This window comes from Stegodyphus dumicola, chromosome 6 (genome assembly GCF_044657685.1).
Source record: "Stegodyphus dumicola isolate Sdum_Otavi_A_Nest chromosome 6, ASM4465768v1".
Classification (NCBI taxonomy): Eukaryota; Metazoa; Arthropoda; class Arachnida; order Araneae; family Eresidae; genus Stegodyphus; species Stegodyphus dumicola.
Genome location: NC_140773.1, coordinates 15,643,836 through 15,669,725, shown reverse-complemented (window position 1 = coordinate 15,669,725; position 25,890 = coordinate 15,643,836). Strand labels below are relative to the sequence as shown.

Below are 25,890 nucleotides of genomic sequence, written 5' to 3'. Positions count from 1 at the left end.
ACCCGAAAATTTTCGAGATTGCAATACTTCCTTTTTACTTCATACAAGGAAGTGAAAAAGGAAGCGACAAATGATTTGTCATAAAATATTCCATAAAGATTCCTTAACGGCTCTTTCATCCAGCATATCAATACCGTTAAAATTTAGCATTTAACCCACCTCATCCACGGGCACAGCGTAACAATTCTATCACTATAATGAAAGCCAGCTTGAGGTTACAGTTAAATTATTACAAACGCCAATTCTTCGCACATCCTGCCAGAGAATAAAACACACACACCACGTTATATAGCATAGGTGGGGAACCGGGGGAACCTGCGGCCTCCGCGAGGTTCTTGTGCGGCCCTTTGCCACCTAGTACAAAATGGTAGAGTTCGTTTCAAACAACTATTGTACATCAACGCCATGACAGTTGCGCGAAAAATCCAAAGACAGTCATATTGTAACATGACGTCAGAATACTAGTCTGAAACGGACTCTAATACGCATGAGCAAGGCACTGGCCCACAGCTAGCAGCGCCAACTACCTTGTCTAAGAAGTAAACAAAACTCGGTTTTAGATCTCCCATTTGAGTGTCACACCTTGCTTTGGCTTCTCTGACTCGCATTTCTCAACGCTTCCCTGTTGCGATCTTCAGCTAACTGTAGTTAACAGTGCGTGCTTATAACAGGTACACGGTTTTATTGTATTTCTAGAAAGTACACACTTTGTTAAAGATATTATTTGATATTCGTTTTTTTATCCATCATGTCAAATAGTAAGAGAAGAAAATTAGGTGATGAAAACAGAACATTTAATGTAGAATGGGAGTTAGATTTTTTCTTTACTGCTGAGAAAGATAAAATGATGTGTTTGTTGTGCAATACAGTTTTAAATACTTTAAAAAAAGCGAATGCAAATGAACACTATTTGACTCATAAAGAACATAAATATTTCGCTTTAGAAGGTGAATCACGAAACATAAAAACAAATTTAAGAACTTCACTTCAAACATAAAAACAAATTTAAGAACGCAAATTACAGATGCACATTTAGAGGATCAATTAAAGCTATGTGTTACGAAGCTTGATCCAAATATACAATTACTGTCAAACAAAAAACAAAGCCAAATAAGTCACTAACTTAGTGAATAAAAAAATATTTTTATTGTATTTTTTATAATATTTTTATATTATTTTATATGTATATTATGAAAAGATGCGCAATGTTTGAGAGAATGTTTCACCCGAGGCCACTTCCTAACCTGAATACCCTTGTTATCAAGTGCAGGAGACAGTTGGATATGAATTCGCATCAGGAAATGCATGGACATTTGAACTGGTAGGAACACTGAGATAATACTTTGCTATACAAATCTACGTTTGAATGTAATTATATTTTATTTTTTCTATATAATGCAATAAATTGTTAAATTTATAGAAAAACTATAATAATTTCACAAAAGTCACTTTCTTAGGTCAATCAGCTTATGCGGCCTCTCTTATTGCTGCCTAATTTAAATGTGGCCTCTAATGGTAAAAAGGTTCCCCACCTCTGTTATATAGCATCAATTGAATTTCTCTTTACGGGGTTAAACACAAAATACCAAACATAAGAACTGAACATTTCAACTACAGACAACATTCACGTGGACTTTACATTCATGTGCCCACACTACGATATAAATAATAAGAACCAGCAGATTGACTCCATTGTTGTACCAAACGCTTTACGATGCGAATATTTCTGAATTAACATCCGAACAAGTCGCGAAAAGTTATCTTCACTTTACACAAAATGAAACATCACAGACTACACTTTGCAGCACAACTAATCCCTTTTAGCGACAAAAAGAAGAAGCACCTAATGGGCAACACGAAAATTTTCCCTGAAGAAACATCCCTGCTGGCTACTTGCTGCCGCTACTTCTAACAAAAAGAAAAAGCGTGAACGACAGCCCTCCCAGCACACACAACTGCGCTTCGTAATACCAAGAAACGCCCAGAGGAATCGCGATAGAGGGAAGGAAGAAAGGGGGAAAAAAAAAAAGCGAGAAAGTAGATACCCTAACAATGAAAGACAACAACACACCTCTGCAGCGAGGAAGTAAGAAGCCGATGTGGGGATTTTCTCGCTTCGGCTCAAAGAACAATTCGGGAGAACTAAAAATAGCTGCCTCCATCCACAGGCAAGATAGCATAGGCGAAAGAAAAATAAAGGCGCTTAATAACCAATCGATAGTTTTGTCAAATAAAATGGGAAGACGTCTATAAAATCGCTAACAGATCTATTTGTGCTTAGAAAAGCGTACTTCTTGTAATGAGATTTTGATAGAATGTTCACTGTTTGCTAGTTTCGCAAAGTTTAAGAAGTAAGTAATAGATATATTTTACCTAGACAGGATATTTTCTATGGGAATTCATGGGTGGCAATGAAGACATGGAATATTAAATATTGCTGCGCGCGTAAGGGTTCGCAATAGACCGAATGCACACAGAACCAATGATAGCTTGATAAAATAATTTATTAAGTGTGGGTGTGGTGTATTTACGGCAAAGCACACTAGGGCTATCTGCCTAAGGGGAGGGATGCCTTTCGTGAAGGACTTTCTAAGGGAAACTGGCTCGTATACACGTTACACATGGGGAAAACCACGAAAACACCCATGCAGCCAGCCCGTTCGCGGGATTCGAATCTCGGACCGAACTACCAGTGTTCAGCGAGTTTACCGCTCGGCCGCTGGTGGGCCTACTTTCATTAAGAAAAACACTTTAAAGTTCTGCAATTTTCCACAGAAATACTAATCAGTAGTTACACTTCACACTACTAAGAACGTTAAGCACAACGCAATGTAATGCATTTCTCAAGAGAAAGCTAACCTGAAGATATCTCAGTTCAAAACTCGCAACAATAACTACAACTGACTGCAGATACTCTCTCCGGCCTTATATAGTTTTCAACCGGCCGCCGAGATATTTCTAGTACATTCTACTTCTCGAAATTGCTGGAAAGCAATATGAAGGTCGAATTACGGTCGCAGCTATTATAGTGATGAATTACATTTATTCAATTTGTGGCGTTCCTCCCTTATATCTACAACTTAAGTGTGGAGGAACGTAGTCAACAGCTAAGCGAATAATCGCTGAAGTTGAGTAACAAAAACGTAAAACCGAAGAAGAGCTAATTACCCTTATTATTTATACCTTCATTCAAAATAACGAATAGCAGTCGGCTCCCTTCTCTTAGGCGTACGACAAAGCTTCGGCTATATCTTTTTAGTTTAGTTAAGTTTTACTTCTTAGTATTCCTGAGTTCAAGCCCAAGTGGAGGCTTTATTGTAAACTCCGAGAAGGAGTCATCTGTTAAATTTATTTAGAATAATAAAGGGTATTTAACCAGTCTTGATTTCTGCTCTCTGTTCACTGGCTAAGCAATTATTCGCTTACCAGTTCTTAAGGTTTCTCATTTTCAGCTTTAACTTAAAGGCGGGAATATTACAGCTTTTATCTTAATAATAAAGCAAAGGGGAAAAAAAAAAAAAAAACAGCGCGATTTAGCAAAAAATTCTTTCACGAAGCAATTGCGGCTAGCAAAGCCAAAGCTGATTTAAGTACTTAGTCGCAGGAAGTAATAATAGAGCGACGGTCAGCAATAGCTACCAAGGACTCTCCTTTCGAACTCAAGAATTCTACGCTTAAATATACTAATTAAGTTGCATCTTAATGGCGCCGATGAAAGCCGAAGTGAAAGTATAAACAAAATAGAAAGTTAACTGGTTAAATAACATGAAGCCCTAGAAGTTTAATTTCACAGGCTGAAGAATTATAACATATCATCAAAGTATAAAAACCTTTCTCGTTTTCTAAAGTTCTTCGATAATTATTTCAGATTGCACAATACAAAATATTTAATCGCATTACACAAAAACAAAATTTATTTTAAATTTGTAATATCACAGTTGTTTACACAAACAGTATGCAGCAGAAGTTTCACACAACTTCCAAAACACGAGTAAATATATTTAGCAGAATTGTCATTATCTTCTTACTCAAGTATTTTCAACCCCCTAAACTTATTTCTGAAGCATTAAAAAAATACTCAGTACGACTAAATTCGTAGCATTCTTTAACGGCAAACAATCATTGACTTCTTTCTTTCATTGTAAGATTCCCACGAAAATTCAATTCTATCAGAATGTATATCACTCCATTCGGCATAAGAAAAAAGATAAGCGGATGACGTTCCTGCTATATGTCTGTTCCAAATCCTTCAATCATCTGTCAAACTATATATTATTTTACTGTGAATAAAAAAAATGCGCTTTTTTAAGTCAGTACGACAAAAGATATTTTGTGAAAAGCTTTTATTTCCATAACCGACTCCTTTTTCAAGTCAAACCAAGTGTCCTCATTGTACGCATAGGAAGTTTTATGTTAGCGTAACAAAATGCCAGTCTCGCATGTCAAAGACAACTAAACTTTGCTTTTTTTTTTTTTTTAAATAAATGATGCCAGACATTTCGCAATTATAAAGTCAAAAGAATGCTTCGAAAAAGTAATCTTTTCTACTAAAAACTGACTTTGATGGACAATCGCAAAGCAAACAATATATGTGAAATTGTTATGAGCCACCAGATATAACTGAGCTTTCAGTTCTAGTCCGTTACGATATAAATACAAGACCGTTACGTCCGTCTAGTCCGTTACGAACAAATAAAATAAGTTACTGTGAAGAACTGAAATAAGCGTAGAAAATTTTTGGTTAATACAGAGGGACAATAGCAAGAAGATTCTTTACAATGCTAGTTCGATGTGGGATTGTAACAGATCTTCAATTTGTAAAAAAGCAGGTACAAGACTCGCGGTGCATGCGGTCCACAGCTTCTCTGCTGGCAATGATCAGAGATTCGATGTAATGACTTTCAGATGGTTACGAAATGTACAGGCGCGTGAGATAGCTTCCCCGCAAAGAAGGTTTAGGGCTGCCATAAAATGGCAGGGTTGCCACATTTGGCGAGAAATCGGGGATATGCCGTGGACGGATGGAGAACCTTCTCGAACGAATTCTTACCGGTTTAGCCCAGAATGTTCTCGAACACAAGCCGAAATCTATATAAACCCTGCTGGTCCGCAGTCAGTTAGAGTGTATGTGCCTCGTCTAGCGAGCTGATAGTCAGTCACTGAGCGAGTGTTTTGAAGTCTAGCGCCGATTTGGTAGTCGAGTGCATCGAAGAGTCTCTTAGTGTATCGCGGTTAGTGCATCGTCGAGAGAGCGTGTTAAGCTCCGGGAACGACTGAATCGAAGATTCAGGAGCTGTGCTCTGCGTGTCGTGTCGTCGAGTGCATCGCGAGTTGTAGCGTGAAGAGTCTCGAGAGTACGTGGAGTTCCGATAACGACCGAGCAGAGTCGGGAGCTGTACTCTGGTGCTTTGCAGTGAATCTGTCTCCACCGTGATAGCTTGCTAACCTGAAAGCTGTGTCGCTGATCGTGTCAGCGTGTTTATAACAGTTCGACGACTGTGAACGAGATTTTGGAGTTTTCCTGATTAATACCGGCCAATAAAGTGTGTTTCGATACTTCATCAAGTGTCGTCGTTTTTCACTTCAAATCCACACAAACCCCGTACGAACGTGAAGGAAGAAAATAACGTAAAAACTTGTGTCAGAAAAGAAAAACGCAACAATATATAAGTTTCGATGTAATCATTTTCATAAATCAGTTTCAATGCACTGACCTTTCATAAATCAGTTTCAAAGTAAAGACTTTCATAAATCAGTTTCGATGTAACGATTCCAAGTCAGACTCCATTTTATAACAGTATCCTTAATAAATAATAATTTGGTCACACTCCTTCGCTTTCTTGACTACACACCGTAGCGAATTACAAATCTCACCTATGCTATGCCAGTGTCAAACTGCATACCTGTAACGATCTCATATATTGTTAATTCTGCACTGTGTTTGCTTAAATCTGTGTCGACAGTACATTGTATCAATTCTATGACGGTGCCGCTCCTACGCTGAGTCAGATTTATTGCTTGTGTGGATCCTACGTTGTATCGATCGTATGCTGGCGTCGATTCCATGTCACACCATAATGCAATGCTGATGGCCGGATTCTTGATACATCTTCCACCTTACAAAGGTCATTTTTGAACAAACATTTTGACTTCTGGAAGCTTCGACTGCCTAAATATTCAAGGACACTCTCTTTTTTGTATTATTTGTCTATGTTCATACACTCTACGCCGCTCAGCCGGTAGAGTGGTTACTGGCACTGACTTCTACCTATATACCTGCCGATTCTACGTAGTACTGATCTTATGCCGGTGCCGATTCAACGCTATACCATCTTGTACCGATCCTACGTTGTATTCATCCTATGCCGGTGTCGATTCTACGATGTGTCGGGCTTACGCTTGTTGATCTTATGCGGATGTCGACTTTCGATGAGAACTGTGTGATGAATATCGCATTAATTAACTCATGATTAAATAATTTTCAAAAAAAAATTTTTTTTATTTCAATCATATACAGATATCGTTGCTCAGCAATATCGATGTCACACAGTATTGGTTCATTGAACTGTCGATTGCAAATCAAAGAGCGCATAATATGTGAAATGCAATTAAACTCAAGTATTAGAACGAAGTATGCTTGTATTTACCAAAGCGGAACTAAAAGATAGCTTTGAAAACGCACCAGTTCAACAACAAACTGACTTTGTTCGATGTCATGAAGGAAACAAAACACAAAGTTAATTACTAGTCCATACATTAGAAAATTCCATACCATAATCAGCCAGCAGCTAAATATTATCGGTCAGATGAAAAGCGGAAAATTAAAACAATCCACAGCTGGTGGGGAATTAAACCTTATAATTCAGACCACTTATCCTAATAGCAAATTTTATTTCATACACGGCATATTACAATCGTATAATACATAACAGAAAACAAATAAATATATGTCATTTCACTGACAGCCAATTATACTCATAAATGACTTCAATTAAATAAGCCAGAGAGAATCAAGGCGAAAAATTCCGAAGGGTAAACCTGAATCCATTTACAACCGTCTTCCGCAGATATAATAAACAGCCCCCTACTAGGAAGCTGGAATTGGCAAATAACGACAATATATTCACGAATGGCTGCAGAAATTCCAGCATAAGCGTTAGGAGCAAAACTAACTAATGAATTCATTAGAAATGTCCGAACAGGATATGCAGTCCGATGAGATGTAATGGGAAAAAAATGAATTGCTTTCGCTTCATTTCGTAATGTATTTCCCCACCCTTTCGAAGAGAAGTCCATGGGTTGAAGCTTCGCAAACTACAAACGAAAATAAATCATTTAATTACAAATTACTTCCAGTTCTTGATTACATTTATTGCCAAGTCATGTAGTCCCTGAAAAAATCCAAATGAGGACGAATCCTATATGCTTAATAGAAGAAAAAAAAAAAAAAGAAAAAAGAAAAGAAAAGAAAAGAAAAATAGCAATGTAAATGGAAAAAGCAAAAATCTAATACTTCAGCGCTTTCAATGGTTACAAAAATATATGGTTTCAATACAAAGTAGCGTAAGATTAGGCAGTTTTGCAGAAAGTTTTGAATTCCAGCGAAGAGCTGCACGACAGCAAAAATCTATGTCTTAAGATGTTTTTCATATATTTTTCCTGTGCGTAAATGTAATACATTTGAAAATATAGCCTATTCAAAACGAATGAATCATTTGTGCTAACTCTGCATTCTGAAGTGCCAAAATATACGGGCACACCTCAGCAATAGCGTGTAGCTCTTCCATACAGTCAATTAAATGTGCTTATTTCATGTGGATACGAATCAACAACGTGAAATTCATTAGGAGACTCCCATTCAAATACGGTCTATAATTTAATTATAACAAGAAAAACAAACTGAAGAAGAAATAAATTAAAGATACCAATCATTAAAAACAAGAATCGTGTAACATGCATGATTGAGCCTCCACAAATCCTGCCCAGTCACAAAAATCGCTTATTTCACCTACAGCGAAATATGTTAGATTATATGCTCAATCCAAAATTCATAATAGTAAGATTCCATTCCCCTCAGATTACATCGAATTTAAGCATAGCCTCTTACCTATTATCTATACATTTAATTTTCAAATTTTCTCGGCTAATTAGATTTCCTACAGGTATTTGGAATTCGTAGCAATCTTTCAGCTCTATTGAATGATCCCAATTCTAATACGGATTAACTTTCGCCTTTTAACGGACATTATTTGGTATAGTTCGACCGTCTCAAGCGCAACCCTGGTTGGCATTCTGCCAAAACACATAGACTCGTCCAAAAGGGGCGTATTACTTGCTGCGACGTGAAAGGTCTTCTCTTCTCGGGAAAGAGCTATGCTGGAGGGAAAGAGAAAGTCCCCATCCTTCCACCCTATTTTGAGAATAATTCGGTCCGAATGGCGCATGCGTGTTTGCGCTCATGGTTGCGGATCAGGCGGTCGAACTATAACTGCCCAAACTATTTGAAAATAGATGGCGCCAGCTGCTGCGTTTTTTTTTTTTTTTTTTTTTTATCCCTTTACCGGAACTTTTTCGAATTGTTTGGTCTATTGCTATCGCGTGAGCACATGCTTTCACTCATTCAGTTGAAGGAAAACAGTTCTATTCTACTATTTGGGAATTGGTCCCGCAAATTTGTGCATCTTAAGCTCAATCTTGTTGCCTTAGAGCTACAAGATTTGTTCTTTGAGGCGTTATTTTAGTTAACACAAATGTCTGTTTGGAATTGACTTTCCCTCGATATAAGAGTATTACTGTTGTCCATGAAAAACCTAACCCTACAATAGCCCCTACAATTGTACTACTTAGCCCCTACAATTTGCTTCCAGACACAGCGATACATTATACATACGATCCTTGTGTTACGTAAGAGTGATTATGCTAATAAAGAAGACTTTACACATGGAAGTAGTGGTTCTGTCTTTTGTTATAAGTACTGATAAAATATTAATAATTTTTTTAATTTCGAATAAATCCACCGAGATAATTTATTCACATCCCCTTGAGAATAAAATAATGCTTTATATCTGAACTCTATACATAAAGTAAATTTTAACAGCAGAACCAAGAATTTCTTTTTTATAAAACCACACGAAACAACACAATTTGATCCAACGGTCCAAAAGATGATGACCGGCTACGATTTCCCATCACTCAGTACAACAATAAATTTTACTTTTCTTGTTCTTTTCATAATAAAAATTAATTACTATTAATAAATTATAAATAAACAAAAATTACCCACCATCGTCTACGTTCCTCTCACCGTGAGCATCCGGATGACAGCCATCTTTGCCCTTACCCGACTGAGATAACCTAAAAAAAGAAAATAAAACTTTTATTAACAATTAATTTCTGACACCAAATATAGAAATTTTATCTGTATCAAGAGGCATAGATTACCCCTTTGCATAGAAATTTTATCTATATCCCGAGGCGTAGATTACCCCTTTGCACTCAAGGCGTTTTCACTCGAGAGAACCGGAAACTCGAGATGATTTTTGGCACATCTAGTGAATTTCTCACAGCTAACTTAAAATGATTTCAGAGAAATCTAATGGTTCTTAAGATACTTGCGCTCCTTCGTTGAATACAAATCGCATTCCTTGCGGTATTTCTTCGGATTCAGTGATGTTATCCAATCTGAATTTTCTGTCTCTTCTGCGGAATCACTGTCGCTTTCACATTCACTAACTATTACCCTGATTTTTAGCCTTCTTAACACCTTTCATAGCTATCTTTTTCATTGCATTTCTCCTTTCTATCGTCAAGTAATCTACGCATAGATGTAATTTCATTCATTATCAACGAAAAATCGAGATCACTTCAATTGATTCCTTCATCGTAATAGTCCTATTACCACGACTGTCGAGTTGTAGCGAACGTCGAATACGCATGACTAACAATAATTCTAAAAAACGCATCTAAGATTTCAGATCGGCAGTTATTTTATACGCATGTGTTGCTCAATACACTCAGAGAATGATTCTGCCCAAACCAAACGTACATAAGCATTGTTACCGCTCGAATTATCCCATCAAAACGAGTGGTGATCGAGAGTCCCCTCTTGAGTTACCCCCATGAAATCAATCGGTAACCGAGAGTCCCTCTCGAGTGCAAAGGGTTAAAACACAATACAACTTTTTTCCCATGCAGTAATGAAACAAGCATGCTCAGTTTTTGTATTCTTTGAATTATAAAATGATTATATACATAACGTCCCATATAAATTCTACAAGAAAGCTTTTAAAAGAATTTCCGGTCACTTTGTAGAGACATTAAATATTTTTGAAGCAAAAGAGATGAAAAATGAGGAATGCCCTTGCCGGGACTCGAACCACGGACCTCTCGAATACGCGTCGAGCGTGCTGACCACTACACCACGAAGGCATGCTAAGAAGGCGGGAGGAATACCTTATAACTTACTCAAAGTCTAATACTACAAGACAAATTTCCGAATATCCGCAAAAGGCCTCATTCACTAAACTGCTGATAACCATAGAAATCTTCCTCTGACAAAACACACAGCAATTTTAAATCAATATTATGCCAGCTTAATTGCTCTTTATACCATTATTCTCATTGTTTTGCATTGTCTAAATTTTCTACAGAGTCTATTTTTATTACTCTGCCAGAATATGAAGCACTAGCATAAACAAAAGGCCCTGTCACAGTTGTAAGACTTTAAGTGATGCATTAATCGCTTGACACAAAAGCTTTGTCCAGTTCTTCATGTAAGAAACGTATTCCTCACACTGTGTTTTAATAGACGTTGGTATTTAGGAATATGTATTTCTTTACCAATGTTCAAGCCTGAAATGTTCCCTTCAAATTTAGATAAAATTTAACTAGATAATTTTCAATATATAGGTAAATAAAAAATATGCCGACAAATAGTAATCTTTAATCCGCCATCTGCTAACTACATAACTTTGTCAGAAAAGTTTCAGGACAAAGGTAGTAAGAAACAGAAAATTGCATTTACCAAATAATGATCCTAGCTGCTATAAAATTAGTACCTTTGGATTACCTATCTATACACAAGTGCTAGCGTTTATGGAGGTCTTGGAAGAAAGCAGGGACATCTTCAACTGCTATGCTTGCAAGCTCATTTGTCACAGCCCGTTGGATGTCTGCAATAAACTTGATGAAGCTTTCGACGCCGTTTACAGCAGAGTGGTCTGTCCGCAAGACGTCCATTGCTTCTTCTACCCTTGACGCAAAACCGCAGACGTCTCCGCCGCCAATAGTGCGGTAAAAGAAGGGTGTGGACGGCAGAATGGAATGAAATTGTCTTTACTGACGAGTCACGCTTGGGTCTGCAACACCACGATGGTCGGATTCGAGTCTGGAGACACCGTGGAGAGAGGATGCTGAAAAGCTGCGTTATGCACCGCCACACTGTTCTTGCACCGGGTATTACGGTATGGGGCGGTATTGGATATCACTTTCGCACTCCTCTACTACGCATTGCCGGTACTTTAAACAACCAGCGCTGCATCTCCAAGGTGTTGGAGCCAGTTGTCCTTCCTTGCCTTCAGGGCTTGCCCACAGCCATATTTCAACACGATAATGCGGACCACACGTGGCACACATTACACGTAGCACACGATAATGCGTTTTCTATCGGGTTCTTCGTCAATCGCCAGATTGAATTGCTTCTCTGGCCGACTCGCTCTCCGGATCTTTCGCCGATAGAAAACATGTGGTCCATAGTTGCTGAAGGATTGACCCAGATTACATCCCAGGCTGCCACACCAGATCGCCTTTCGCAACGTGTGGAAGCTGGTTGGTCTGCTATACCCCAAGAACACATCCAAAGTCTCTTTGAATCAATGCCGAGGCGTGTGGCAGCGGTGATCTCCAACAATGGCGACTATTCTGGCTACTGATTTTGGAAGGAATCACACTTCACAGAAGTCTATAAATTTAATCATTTGATACTTGGTCAACACGTTATCTACTAAATAAATTTTGTTGTGTTATCTCTTGTCTTTCTTGGTGCTGCAATTTCGGTGGCCAGCAGTGTTGTTAGACAGGATTATTATCACATTTAAACAGCTGCTGGGTTAACAGATATTTTATATGATTCATGAAATTCTATGGTAAATGGGTCTTCGATTGTTTTAGCATTTATGACAATAATCCGTCGTACACCATAAGACAATTCGGTCGGTCTTTTAAATTTTCCTTCATTTTGAAATTCCTATGCTTTTAGTAATATTTTATTACATCAGAAACTGCTGAATGTTTTAAATTAACCACCTCAGGGATTTTCCAATAGATTTCCCTTTTTGTAGTACCAAATTAAAACGGATTTACGAATTGTTTTCTTGAAGCAACCACTTTACCAATAATACAAAGCACTGGAAAACATTTTTTAAAGAATTCAAATGGAGAGGGCAATTACGTTGTTTTTACGTTAAATCTAATCATCTTTATGCATAAAATAATGGATGAAAATAGTTACTTGAAATGTTTCTGACTTCCTTTCTATCACGTACAACCAAACCATGTTGTTTTTTATACATTGTATGTACCTTTCCATATGAGGTAATCAATAAAATAGTTATTCGATTTATGACTTCTCTTAAATCACGTACTACCAGCAAAATTAAATGAGTAAAATACGAGAAAGAATAACAACTTCGTACAATTTCATAAAAAAAATATACAGTAATATAATATTTTAAGTAAGGATCTTTCCAGTAAAATATTTTTAAAAAGAGTGAAATAATTCTATAAAACTAAAATGTAAGTGAATTTTACCAATAAAAATATATCCTTATTTATATAAAACTAAATAAAAATCAACAACCAATAATTTTAATTTTATAAAAAGAAATATATATATGTAATAATAAAATTCCACAGTCAAGAATACACTTAAAATTCTAACTGTATGTTTTTTTCATTTTTAACGGCGACGTTCTCTTATTGGAAAGTACATGGAATTAAATACACAGCCCCGTAGTCAAGTTGTTTTTCCCTTCTTTTCTACACGTACAGTTATAAAATGTTCTGGAAATATTTAAGCGAACTGGATTGCCTGACGAGGCTGACGTCATTTTCTTTGAAGTTCCGCCTTTCCAGAGAATATAAAGGGACACGCAAAGGAATATCGGAGGCTTTTTTTTAATGTAACAATGCAGTAAACTTCATACAAAAAGTTATTAGTAATTCCTTTTTATTTACTCCGGAGATCAGATTTTTGTAATTGCTATTTCTCCTGAATAATAATAAATGGATCCTGTTTTTTAAACTTATCGTCTGATAATTTAAGCTACGACTACATTTATGATTCTTCACCACAATCTATTTATTCCTGACAAAAGCTGGTACATCCATCACTCACTCACTCACTCACTCACTCACACACACACACACACACACACACACACACACACACACACACACACACACACACACACACACACACACACACACACACACACACACACACACACACACACACACACACGCACGCACACACACACGCACGCACGCACGCACGCACGCACGCGCACGCACACGCACACACACGCACACACGCGCACACGCGCACGCGCGCACGCACACACGCACACACGCGCACGCGCGCACGCACGCACGCACGCACGCACGCACACGCACACACACACATATATATATATATATATATATATAACCAGTCAACTTAAGACTGAATGTTTGCTTAATTTTATATTTGATAGTGGCGTGCTTATCTTCTATAGATCCTCAGTCTTCCTTCATTTCTATATATGTCTACGGTTAGCTAATATTTTTTATTCGTCACGAACTTTGCAGTAATCTTTTCTCCCAAAAAATCTTCCCGGCAACATCAGCCGATTAGATGGTTTATTTTCTTTTCTTTTTTAAGCAGATCCCCATTCTATGAACAGAATCATTACCGCATGATCCCATTCGATTTTCTGCATTTTATCTGTTCGTTTATACATTAGAAGGGCCTATATGGATTACACTTAATGGAGCGATGCCTTTGAAAGATATACAGCATTATTATTATTATTATTATTATTATTATTATTATTTTGGTAGCTGAAAGGAATCAAATGAAGTAATTTTAATATAATGAGGAAGAAGTCTATTCTGTTTCATATACCAAATGCTGTTAAAAAAAACAAGCCTGAATTCGCATACTACGTTTTTATTTTCTTGAAACAAGTTTTCAGGGGTAAGTGCAGAACATATTTTATAGTAATAAAAACAAAATATAGATTTCACTGCACAATTTTGCAGACTTGCAACCTTTAACTTTATATTGTTCGCAGTTTATTTTAGAAACCGCTACATGTAAAGTGATAGCTACACCCCTCAATTGAGTTCTAACGAAAGAAAATACATGAATATTTGATTTTAGCATCTTTGTGGTTTACCAACCGACTGGATTAACCGCTGAAGAGTGGTAGTTCGGCCCGCTTTCAAATCCCGCGAATAGATGAATGTGAGGCCAATTTCATGGTTTTATCATGTGCAACGTTAATGTGAGACAATTTAAGGAAGAATGTCCTCCACAAAGGCATTCCTCCTTTTGATATACTATTTTGGAGTTGTGATGTCATTGGTCTATTTACTAACTCAATTTCTTAACGGAAATGTGGTACATGATAGAAGGTGGTATAAAAATTTTGCCGAATATATGAATCCCTAGCCGTTTATCCGCTATCTATATGAAACTTTAGATATTTGAAGATACGCGCTTGAGGTTGCGATGATTTAACACAATAGAGTTTCACGGTTACGGTTAAAGTGCAAAATTTTCAAATGGCAACACCGATTTTTTTTTAGCACATATGGATCAGCCACATATGGCTGATATATTTATTTGATAATACTATACCTAGCTATTCATCCATTTGATGATGCCATATATGGCCATTCAGCCGCACATTGCTGATTACGAAAGCTATACATCTCGCTGGAACGATACACGTATGATAAAAATTGGCATCTTAAAACACAGAAGAGAACTGCAAAGGGCAACGGCAACACAAGAAAGGTTAGGTTTATTTAATTATGGCAAAGCACGCAAGGGCTATCTGCCTAAGGGAAGGATGCCTTCGAGGAGGACCTTTCAGAAAGAAACTGGTTCGTCTATACATTGCACATGTGGAAAGCCGTGACACAGTGTCCAACGAACAATGTCCAGTAATCTGGACACGAAGATCTAACCTACAGTGTCCAGCGAGTTTACCACTCAGACGCTATGGGCCCAACATAAGAGAACAGAAGAGAAGAAATATTTATTTGAATTAAAACTTTCAAAGCGCCTACCTTCGCAGACGATAACGCACTGCATGCGGGAGATTATTGACTACAATAACAAACATAACATTGCAGGAGGAATCTATAGCTTCACGCTTTATGCCATCTTTCGATTCTGACAAATCTCGTAGGTTTGATGTGTAAACCTTAGATTTCAAATAACCCCCAAACCAGAATTTCCCCGAAATGAAATCGGACGCTGGTGGTGGCCACAGAACTGCAAAGTTACGGGAGGTGATTCTATCTTAAAAGTTACCCACCTTGAAAAATTGTAATTCCAATAAAAGTCATTGTGATGTCATTGGTCCTTCAGAATGCTCTTCTTTGCAAACAACTTCCGCCAGTAATACTTAACATAGATGTACTGTTCCAACGCCATTTACGGATTTTCAATGCGCTGATCAATTTGCGCAGAAAAAATTGAGCATTGCCTTTCAGAAATTTCGAAGTTTTTCCACTGTAACCATAATCGAGAGAGCTCTATTGCTTTAATTCATCACACTCTCGTGCGCAAACCTTCAAATAAAACTATCACAAATTTCATCTGGTTGAGCGGATAGCCCGCTAGGGGTTCCTATATAGAAAACAAATTATGACCACCCTGTCTGTATTTCCGAAAATTCTCTCAGCTTTTTGACGGTTAGAGAATGAGAGGTGCCTTAAACTCCAGGCCTGCTCTTCTCCTAAATCGAGCAAAAGCTAGTTTTTTCTTCACAAAATAACCTACCCCACTTTTTCTCCTACCACCAAACCACTTGAGAGGACTTTCGGCTCGTAATATATTTTGAGTGTCTGTATACCGCACTGACACTGTATTTTTACAAACATCCATGCCTTCTCCGGAGTTCGGACCCAGGATCTCTGGTACGGTAGTCAGTGTCACTAACCACTACCCTGTCTGAGCGGTCGAATTATTTAAATTAGAGCACCAAGGTAATCTGCCTAAGGAAAGGGATTACTTCGCTGAGGACATTTGATGGTAAATTGACTCGTATTAATTTTACGTATCGGGAAAATCACGAAAACTTCCATGCAGCCAGCTTGTTCATGGGATCTGAAGTCCTGCTGAACTATCAGTGTTCAGGGATCTTCGCTCGATTAAATGTGCGATTTAGGATCGAGAAACCAGAGCACACTAAATTAGTAATTTCTACTATATCATATTTTACTAAACTCGCATATTTCAGCAGAATAAGACAGAAGTGGTTAGATCTATCACACATCACGAAAATAGTACAAACACGAATACTGCCAAGAAGTTCACATCAAAATTATCATCACGATCATGATTTATTTTAAATAAGGAGTCTAAGACTTTTCTTTGCTGTTATACACAGAAAGCAGAAAACTTCTTCTAATAATACTGTTGCGCGTGTATGAAAACATAATAAAGTGAATGCACACGAAGCCGATGATAGCTTGATAAAATAAAAGCAAAAGAAATACTTTACATGAACTTTCTACAAAAGTACTCGTACTACTCTTCACGGTATCACAGAGTACAATCAGGTTTTACATTTCAACATTAAACACAACGCAATGTAAAGCGAAGCTAACACGGAACTATCAAAATACTCGGAACTCACGCTACGCTGGACTAAACTTAGATCTCTTTATCTCTCCAATCTTACATAACTTTTCCTCCCGGCCGCCGCAAAATATTCCATTTCTCGTAATTCCTGGAAGCCATGTGTGGGCCGGATATTGTTTCAATGACATATAAAGGTCCAATACAGCTATTCAGATACAATACCAATAACCGAATCAAAAGTCACCAAGTTTGGTGACTTTTGCCGAATTCTCGCACAATTTGGCGACAAAAATTAATCGTCAAAACAAGTGCCAGCTTAGCGATATCTCGCCAATCTAGCGAGATAGCCATTTACTCAATGTAAAATAGACCGGCGCTTGTACTCTTATTTTCTGGTGCGTCTTCGTCTCTTTCATGCGTTTCATGTTAACATTACACAAATGATACTGCAATTCCACATATAATCTCATTTTAAATTATTTACATATATACACAATTCATAACAATAAAATAACACTGCAAGCCCACTCTCGCCTCCCCGCAAAATAAATAAATAAATAAATAAAAATAATAATAAAAAAATAATAAATAAATAAAAATAAAAAAAATAAAATAAATAAATAAATAAAAATAAAAATAAAAATAAAATAAAATAAAATCCACTACAACTTTAAAAAAATAATAATAAATACGAGTAAAATAAAAAAAATCTGAAAAGTTTCATATTTTAAATTACATCCAAAGGGGCGTTTTTTTAACATTTTGTGTGTTACCTTTATTTATTAAATATCACGCTCTTCGCACTTAAATCATAAAATTCAGTTCAACAGCAATATCGCAAAATAATTTTAAAATGAGCATATCTTTAGAATTTCCCATACACAGTCTCGGGCGCTGGAGATAAAAATGTTTTTTCTGTACAACGTTGCCATTGTTCGCTTTGAAATCCTTGAGTTTGTTAATCAAAAATTCGTTAAAGTTTTACAAAATATGAAATCGACAATATAACAAATTCCAAATTTCGGCTTCCAGATACCCATATTCGCAGGAGGATTACGTTATTCAAAGTTGGATGGCTCTAGGTACCGTTATTTTATCACAATGCGAGGAACATACATATATTTATGCAGATTCCTTAATTTCTTTAAATATAATACAGGGCTCTAATATTTGGTGGCAACAATTTGAAAAGTGAAGCGACGCAAAATGCCAAAACGAAATTAATAGTCCTTCAGAGCAAATAGCCCCTTTGGACTAAAAAAAACTTCAGACGCGAGAATAGACTGTAATTAGAAAATAGTTGCGACACGTCATCAAGAGCTACACTTGACGCACTGTTTCTGAGAACGGGAATAAAATAAACGGAATTCAATGAGATGACTCATTTCCCTTCTTTCTTAAGGATTTCCAGCATTTCGACTCGAAAGTCCAGCAACGAAAGTCTAAGAATGTTCAATCTCCCCCGCCCGAAAAATACTTAACACGATAGAATGACTATAAAGAAGGCTGGTTTGATATTTATGACACGATGCAAAAATCGATTTGGCAAAAGTATGGAGACATAAAAAATTTTTATTTAGCAAGTTAAACAAAGAAAGGTTTGTCTTTCACAATAGTTAGGAATATGGGTCGATGAAGTCAATAACATGGCACGTTAAACAAAAATAGTTCTCAGCAACTATAGCAACAGCATTTCCACAAGCAAGGAAAGCCAAAGACATGTAAAATAAGAAAATTGAAAATCCAATTGCTTGACGCGACAGGCTCGACATGCTAAAACTGAATTGAGCCAAGGTGTTTTGAAAAAAGGAATAAAATTTTTGAAGTTATAATAATGCGATACTCTTCACGTTCTTTTCTTTTAACTAATTAAAGTAATTTAAAAGTAAAGTTATGACACTTGAGCTATATCTTAGTAATATCATAAAGAGTTTAAAATTTACCTTCAATCTCTTTATTCTTTTTTATTCATTTTAAACTTTCCTTTTTAAATAATCTCTTTCTATTTAGATTCATTAATACATATATTTATTTCTCAGCTAATAAATAATTTCTAATTAGGAAAAAACGTAACCTTAACTTGGCTTATATTTTGAATAAATTTCTGTTAATTTCGAGGGCAATCAGATAATCAGATCCCTCTTCTTCAGATAAGATATGTGATATTATGTTAATGTTGCATTATTTGGTTTGGATATCAATATATATCAATGCAATCTGCAGCCATACGTTTTACACACAATGAAAATCTAAGGAGGATAGAAAACATTTACAGTACAAAAATAAAAATCAATGCGTGTATTTTTTTAATTTAAAAATTGTTTTGCTCCTGATGAAGAGAGGTCGTCTCCGAACGCCTTTGAAATTCTAAGCGTTTTATTCAAAATCTACGCCAACTTGAGGTTTCTTTACTTTTCTCTCAATAATTGAGATTTTATACAGCCGTGTTTATCTTTTAACCTGAACCCTGGTCCTTTTTTAAATGTTTACGTGTGGATTGTTTTCTCCTTAAATATTGAGTTAATCACATGTACATTAACCATCGAGTACTATATTATTCCATCTTTTGTTTGCAAGACAGCGGCAAAGCGTCGAGGTATGTTATCAACCAATTTCGTGGAGTTATTGATAAGAATATTTTCCCAATGGCTTACCACGCCTATCTCTGGCTTCTGCCAGAAGCAGGGGCAAGGAAGGACCGTTATGAGCGGCGGTTGAGACAGATGTCCCAAAAACAAGTGTCCATCGCATTTTGAAGTGTGTCCAATGCAATTTTTTTTAATTTATTTATTTTGGTTCCAATGACGGGCTCTAGACGTTTATAAACATTGGTCGCTACTAACGCCGAATGGATGGTCTCTATATTATGCAGGCACCTAATAGGTGGACAACCGTTGACTCCTATGAAAGGACGGACAAGCTGCATCTATGCCTTCTGCGGAATTCCAGTCCGGGCGCTTCGGAACGGCAGTCAGAGTCACTACCCACTTTCCCGTCTGGGCGGCTCCAGTTGGAAACGTTTGACTTCTAGATTATGAACTTCACTCTCTGAATGAAGATGATCATGACCGGAGTGTTGAAATTTGTGAATGATATGCACAGGGCAATCAATTCCGGTACAAGATTTGTGGAGCCATCATATATTTCTTTAAAGCAGGAGATGTGAAAAGTCAGCAATGCCCTCACCGGGACTCGAAACACAAACCTCTCGAATACTTGCCCAGTGTGTTGACCACTACACCACGAAGGCATGCTAAGAAGGCGGAAGAAATACCTTACAGATTGCTTACAATGATGAAGCCACTTTTGAGTTAAATGGCTCAATTAATCGTCGCAATTGTACTTATTGGGCAGATGAGAATCTTCAAGTGACAGTGGAACACCAGGAGTTAACTGTGTGGAGTGGTTTATCAGCATTTGGTTTGACTGGACCTTTCTTTTTGATCATACAGTGACTGGCGAAAATTACTTAAACTCATTATAGGAGCACACCATGCCACGCACCGAAGAGATGAAGAATGGTACTTCCGGCATACACTACCATCGCGACATAAAGGCCTACCTTGATGATCACCTACCAAAAAGACGGATAGGACGAAGAGGCAGTACCAAGTACCCTCTACGATCACCGGATTTTGAGCCATATGATTATTGTCCCTATGGGGCCATTTCAAGTACAATGTTTATAAGCACAAGACCAGTAACAATCAGTGAGTTGAAAGCAGCTGTTGAAAACGAATCTGCCCAAATACCAATTGCAACGATTAGGAACGTTTTGGATTCAATCGGTCAACGTTATCAGTTGCCACAACGGCCAACAATTTAATCACTTTCGATACACGGCTGGTTTTGCATTTGTAAACATTATTTTGAATTTTGAAATTTTCCCGTATTATAACTATTAGTGTTACAATCATAAAAAGAGACAAACACCCATGCGCAAAGATATAACAGCCAACATCATCATTTAAAAGCATTTTAATTCTAAATCAACTAAATGCATTCTAAATCTGCTAGCGAAACTGCAAAACACTTTTTGTTGCATTTAGTTTTAATGCTTATTACGTAAAATAAATAAATCCTACAACATGCACGGAAAAACGAGAAAAAGGATATTAATACAAACTGTCACTGCCAATTCTGAACAACTAGAAGATTTTTTTAGATGTTCTATCTATCGGCAGATCACATAGGAGCGTTTGTATGCTCAAAGTAGGCATTAAATATAAATAACAGTATACAGAACAAATTTAATCAAAAGAATTTCAAACCATTTTCATTGAATACACTGTAGGGTTCCACTATATCTAGAAGCATCCTGAAGACCCTACTAAAAATGACTAAATTTTAAGAAGGTTAAAAAAAACCTTTTAAGTTTTAAACGAACAGAAAGGCACAGCTTGTGCAACAGACTAACCACCGTTATTTGCGGGAATTTAAATTAGTATAACATAAAATTAAATTCAGAATGTAGCTAACGTCGTCTGAAACTACACATACCACGGAGCACTTAAGCTGGCCCAAGATAATCAGCGGCGCGTGTTTTGAAAGTCGGCTAGCAGGATTCTAAAGTAGCAGATATGCTTAAACAGAGCTGGCGTTAGTAACAGCAAGACGAGGCTGTCAAAAATTCTAACTCTACACATTGAAACTCTCAACTTGACCAAAATAACTAATTAGCGTCCTGGTGAGGACTATGAAATTACGAAGTAAAACCTTACAACACAATATGTTCCTATCACGTTTTGTTAATGCAAAGTCCACAGAGGTTAAAAGAATCTGCCATCCTAAAATGTTCAAAATCAACGAAGATGTTTATTACTTAAAATTATAGTATTAAATCGAAATTATTGTAATTGCAGCATTAGAAAATCTTCTGTTTCTAGAATTATGAATTTGTAGAGCAAGAAACATTCTATCGTTGTTTAAGCTAAACGAAAAGCTAAAAATTCTTGGCTTCAAATTCCATTCACGGTTATATTCGCTAAAGTTTTTAATTACATTCTTTCAACATTTTTTATGAACTTCTTAACACAAAAGAAGAAGTTGAAGGACTTCCTTAACACACGCGAAGGCTAAAGCAATTTCCGAAAAATGCGACACACTAATTACTCTAATAAGAACGCACCAAAAACAATGTCTTACCCATACATGAACAACAAAAATAAATTACATATTTTTCGCCTTTATGAGATAGCTCGCATCTCTTTTTTTTTTTTTTTTTTTTTTTTTTTCCAGCACTTTCACCGCAGACTTTAAAGCATCTTCTTTTCGCAGTACCATTAACGGCAGCAAGTTGGCAACAGAAATTTTACCATAATGACACCCCTAAAAGCATGTGAAATAATGATCCCCCGTAAGAAGTCCTTTTTTTTTTTTTTTTTTTTTTTTTAGCTCATATCTGTCAGCTGCATCTATGTCATTTACTACTTTCTTTTGGATTATTTAATTATGGCAAAGCACAGGATGGCTATCTGCCTAAAGGGAGGGATGCCTTCGTAGAGGATTTTCTAAGGGAAACTGGCTCTTATACACGTTACACATGCTACTTTCTTTTGTAATTCCGAATGAAAAGAATAAGAAACATAGCCTTCACGAAGCACAACTCGGGACGGCTAACAAACAGGTCGAACAAACAACAGGCAAGGAACAGGCAACTCATGAAATATTAGATCAGTTTCGCTGAATAACAAATACTAGCCTGAAACAATCAGTAACCCTGCTTCTCAATGGATTTTTCTAACTGCCAACAAGTTGTTTTGCCATTTTAGGAAAGATAAGAAAATACAGTTGCTGATGATATCAGATTCGCAAGTCTAAACTAATTCACTTTTTATATGAATAATGCATGCGTCACACATGAAATGACATGCAAGGACGTCACAAAAATTTTAACGTAAGCTCTGCACACTATTGCACAAAAAAAGGGGGGGAATACTTCTCAACATCTCGTTCTACTGGGTCTGTTGACGAAATTTAACTTGTGTTCTTCATGTCTCGAAAACACATCTTAAGATATAAATTAGATTTATGCATAGCATTTTTCTAACATAGGTATCCTGACAGAAAACCGGACTTTTTTCTGAAATGGACTTTTTTCCGAATTTTTTCATATATCGATTCTGGGACTCAAATTACGATAAAAACCATGTTTTGTGAAAATCGCACGAGTAGTTTTTAAAAAATTAGCTCTAAAAATTTTAGCTCCTCGATGTTGATTGAATTTGGTATATATTTATTAATAACTTCCTCCCCCCCCACTTAAGATACTTGATGCCTCCTTTCCATTTTTGAAATTTAGGTTCAATCCAAATAAAATTCGCAGATATTTTCTGATTTATTTTTAAAACTTGTAATTTTAGTAATTTTTATAAATTTTTCGAAAAAAATTTTAGATTATAAAATTTTTACCATTATTTTAAAATAGATGTGCTTATAGGCATACATGCAATAAAGCCAGCTTATAAAGAAGCTTAAGTTTTACTAGCGTTTATTTTATTTTAAAACTTTACTGTCCTCTCTTTATTTTCCACTTCCGGCCAGAATAAAGCCATTTAGTCTATTTATTCAAATTGTGCTTGCAAACTCTTAAGTATTTAAATTGTGGCTTTTCGCCAAGAAGAGTTAGAGAGAGATAGAGACTTCTCGCCTTTATTTCACGCATGCTTTCAGTCAGTTGCTGTCCGCCTTTAAGGCCAGAGGTTTAGTTCTCTTGATATTGAAGTCGTATTGTAGCTTTCCCGCAGTTTGCGTACTACATACGTAAACATCTAAATGGTCAAATCTTAATGTTACTATTCTGTGTTAAGTATTCAGGTTTAGCTCTTATTTAAATTTAGTAAGTTGTGGTTGTTATTTTCTTACGTTCAGACCACAAGTGGTGGTCTTTGTATTCCGAAGTGCGGGAGCACCTGTGAATTGTGAAGAATAAAAGGTTAAACCCTTCCTCTTTCTTGCCATCTCTTCTACAGTTTAGAGAACATAGTTTAGTTAAACTCACTGTTCTACTCAGGACACTTACACGTTTCCCAAACAAATAGAAAGAAATAGTAGTCCTGATAAGTTTTTATTCCAAATTTCTCAAGATATACGTGAATTAATATATTGGCGCGTTTTGAAATTTGGCATATTTGTTGTAAGCAATAATAACGCCAAATGTGGCTCATGTACTTTATTAAAATTATTTGAAAGAATGAATGATACACCTTTTTTTCGGCCCCTGCCACAATGAAAGTGAAAGCAAAATAGGTTACCATGAATTAAGAATTTCGTCAAGTGAATTATTCTTGGCGCAAACTCAAAACAGTGCGCCAAGATAATTTTTTTTTTATTTCTCGGTAAAATTTTCACCAAATTTTACAAAATTTAATATTTAGGCATAATTTGAGTCGTAGAATTGAAATCTGCAAAAACATCGGTATGTCATTTTGTGTCAAAATACCTAAGATAAAACAATGCTATACATAAATCTAATATACAGGGTGTCTCAGTACCACGTTACAGAACTTTTAGCAGGGGTAAGATGCACCCCGGTGATTCGAAATCATATAGCAATGCAGGGTTGGAAATGCTTTCCTGACGTGCTGGTGTACACAGAAGCATTAGAAATTAATACACACTAGGTATGCTAATAATCAATTTAATAACAAATTTACATGAACAAAAGTAACATGAGTCAAAGATAGTGTTCGTCCACCGACTACAGTGCACGCCTCATATCTACGGTGCATGGAACTCTGAATACTCTGGAATATTCCAAGCATATCTCGTATTTCCCCGACAGCTACTGTGATTCGTGCAACAGGTCCTCGGCGTTGTCAACGGGGATGTCGTATCGTAAACCAGTGTATATGGCCCCATAAAAAGAATGATAGGCCCAGTGACTAAGCGAATGCACCGGACCACCACATCTGATCCACTGTTAGCCAAATGTGACGCCTTGTTGAGTACGAACGTTATGACTGAAATGGGCAGGGGCCTCCATCGTGTTGGACCTATATAGCCTGTCGCACCGATGCAGAAATCTGTTTGTCATCTAGAACTTGTGGCATGACTTGCTGCGGAAAGATCAAGCAGTTAGAATTGATTAGACTAAAAGGCAACAGGCGCGGACCGATGAAACGATCTCCCACGTTGCCGGCCCAAATATTAACCGAAAACCAACTTTGCGCTGCACGACGTCGTGTTGCATGAGGGTTCTGTGCCGCCCAGAGATGGGCATTGAGTATTCCTTCCCTTGTGAAGGATGCCCCACCGTGAACAATGCATTAGCAGGGAAATGGGGATCTGTCGCACAATTTTCAAGATACGTTGGACAAAAGAAATGCGAGAAGCACAATCGCCAGGTTGAAGTACCTGGATACACTGCAGGTGATAATTTAATTTCTCTGAGAAACCTCCACAAGATGGAACGGAAACCCCGACAACGTGCGCTACACTTTGCGAGCTCAAATTTGGAGTACCCTGTACCTGATGTAGCATATTCTCTTCGATGTCCGGAGTCCGTGCTGATAGTGCCCAATTTATGGCAGATCTTTGAAAGGAACCTTTTTCAGCTAACCTCCGGTGCAGCCTTACAAAGAAATTATGACTGGGTATACGCCTCATGGGATATCGTTGTGCGTACAAGCACTCTGTAGTTGGTCCACTACAATCTGCAGCCTCACATAACAAATACATATTGGCTAACTCTGCATTCGTATAATTATTCATCTTATTTCTTATTAACCCTGCGTCTTTGTGCGCCCTTGTACAATTCCCTGCAAGAGCTCTCAAAACATTCTCGCAATGCCATCTACCGCGTTAGAAAAGCATTTCAGACCTTGCATTGCTATATGGTTCCAAGTCCTTGGGGTGCACCCTACCCCTCCTAGAAGTTCTAAAAAATGGTACTGAGACATCCTGTATATCCTAAGTCGCGCTTTTGGGACATGATAACTGCAAATTAAATTTCGTTAATCGGCAATGTAAAAAGGCAGACTGTTCTCCACCTTTTTTGGTGCAGAGTGCACCACAAATAGAGCATTACGCTACCT

The 25,890-nt window shown here is 37.0% G+C and overlaps 1 protein-coding gene across 13 annotated transcripts in view; it reads right to left on the bottom strand.

The window, feature by feature from the left end:
* LOC118195642 (uncharacterized) overlaps window positions 1–25,890 on the bottom strand; it is a 497,554-nt gene that overhangs the window by 197,655 nt on the left and 274,009 nt on the right. For all 13 annotated transcript variants that reach the window (XM_085818127.1, XM_085818126.1, XM_085818132.1 and 10 more), the window contains one exon: window positions 9,284–9,354. In XM_085818127.1, coding sequence (XP_085674253.1) covers window positions 9,284–9,354 — 71 coding nt within the window. The remainder of the gene's footprint in view (window positions 1–9,283; window positions 9,355–25,890) is intronic.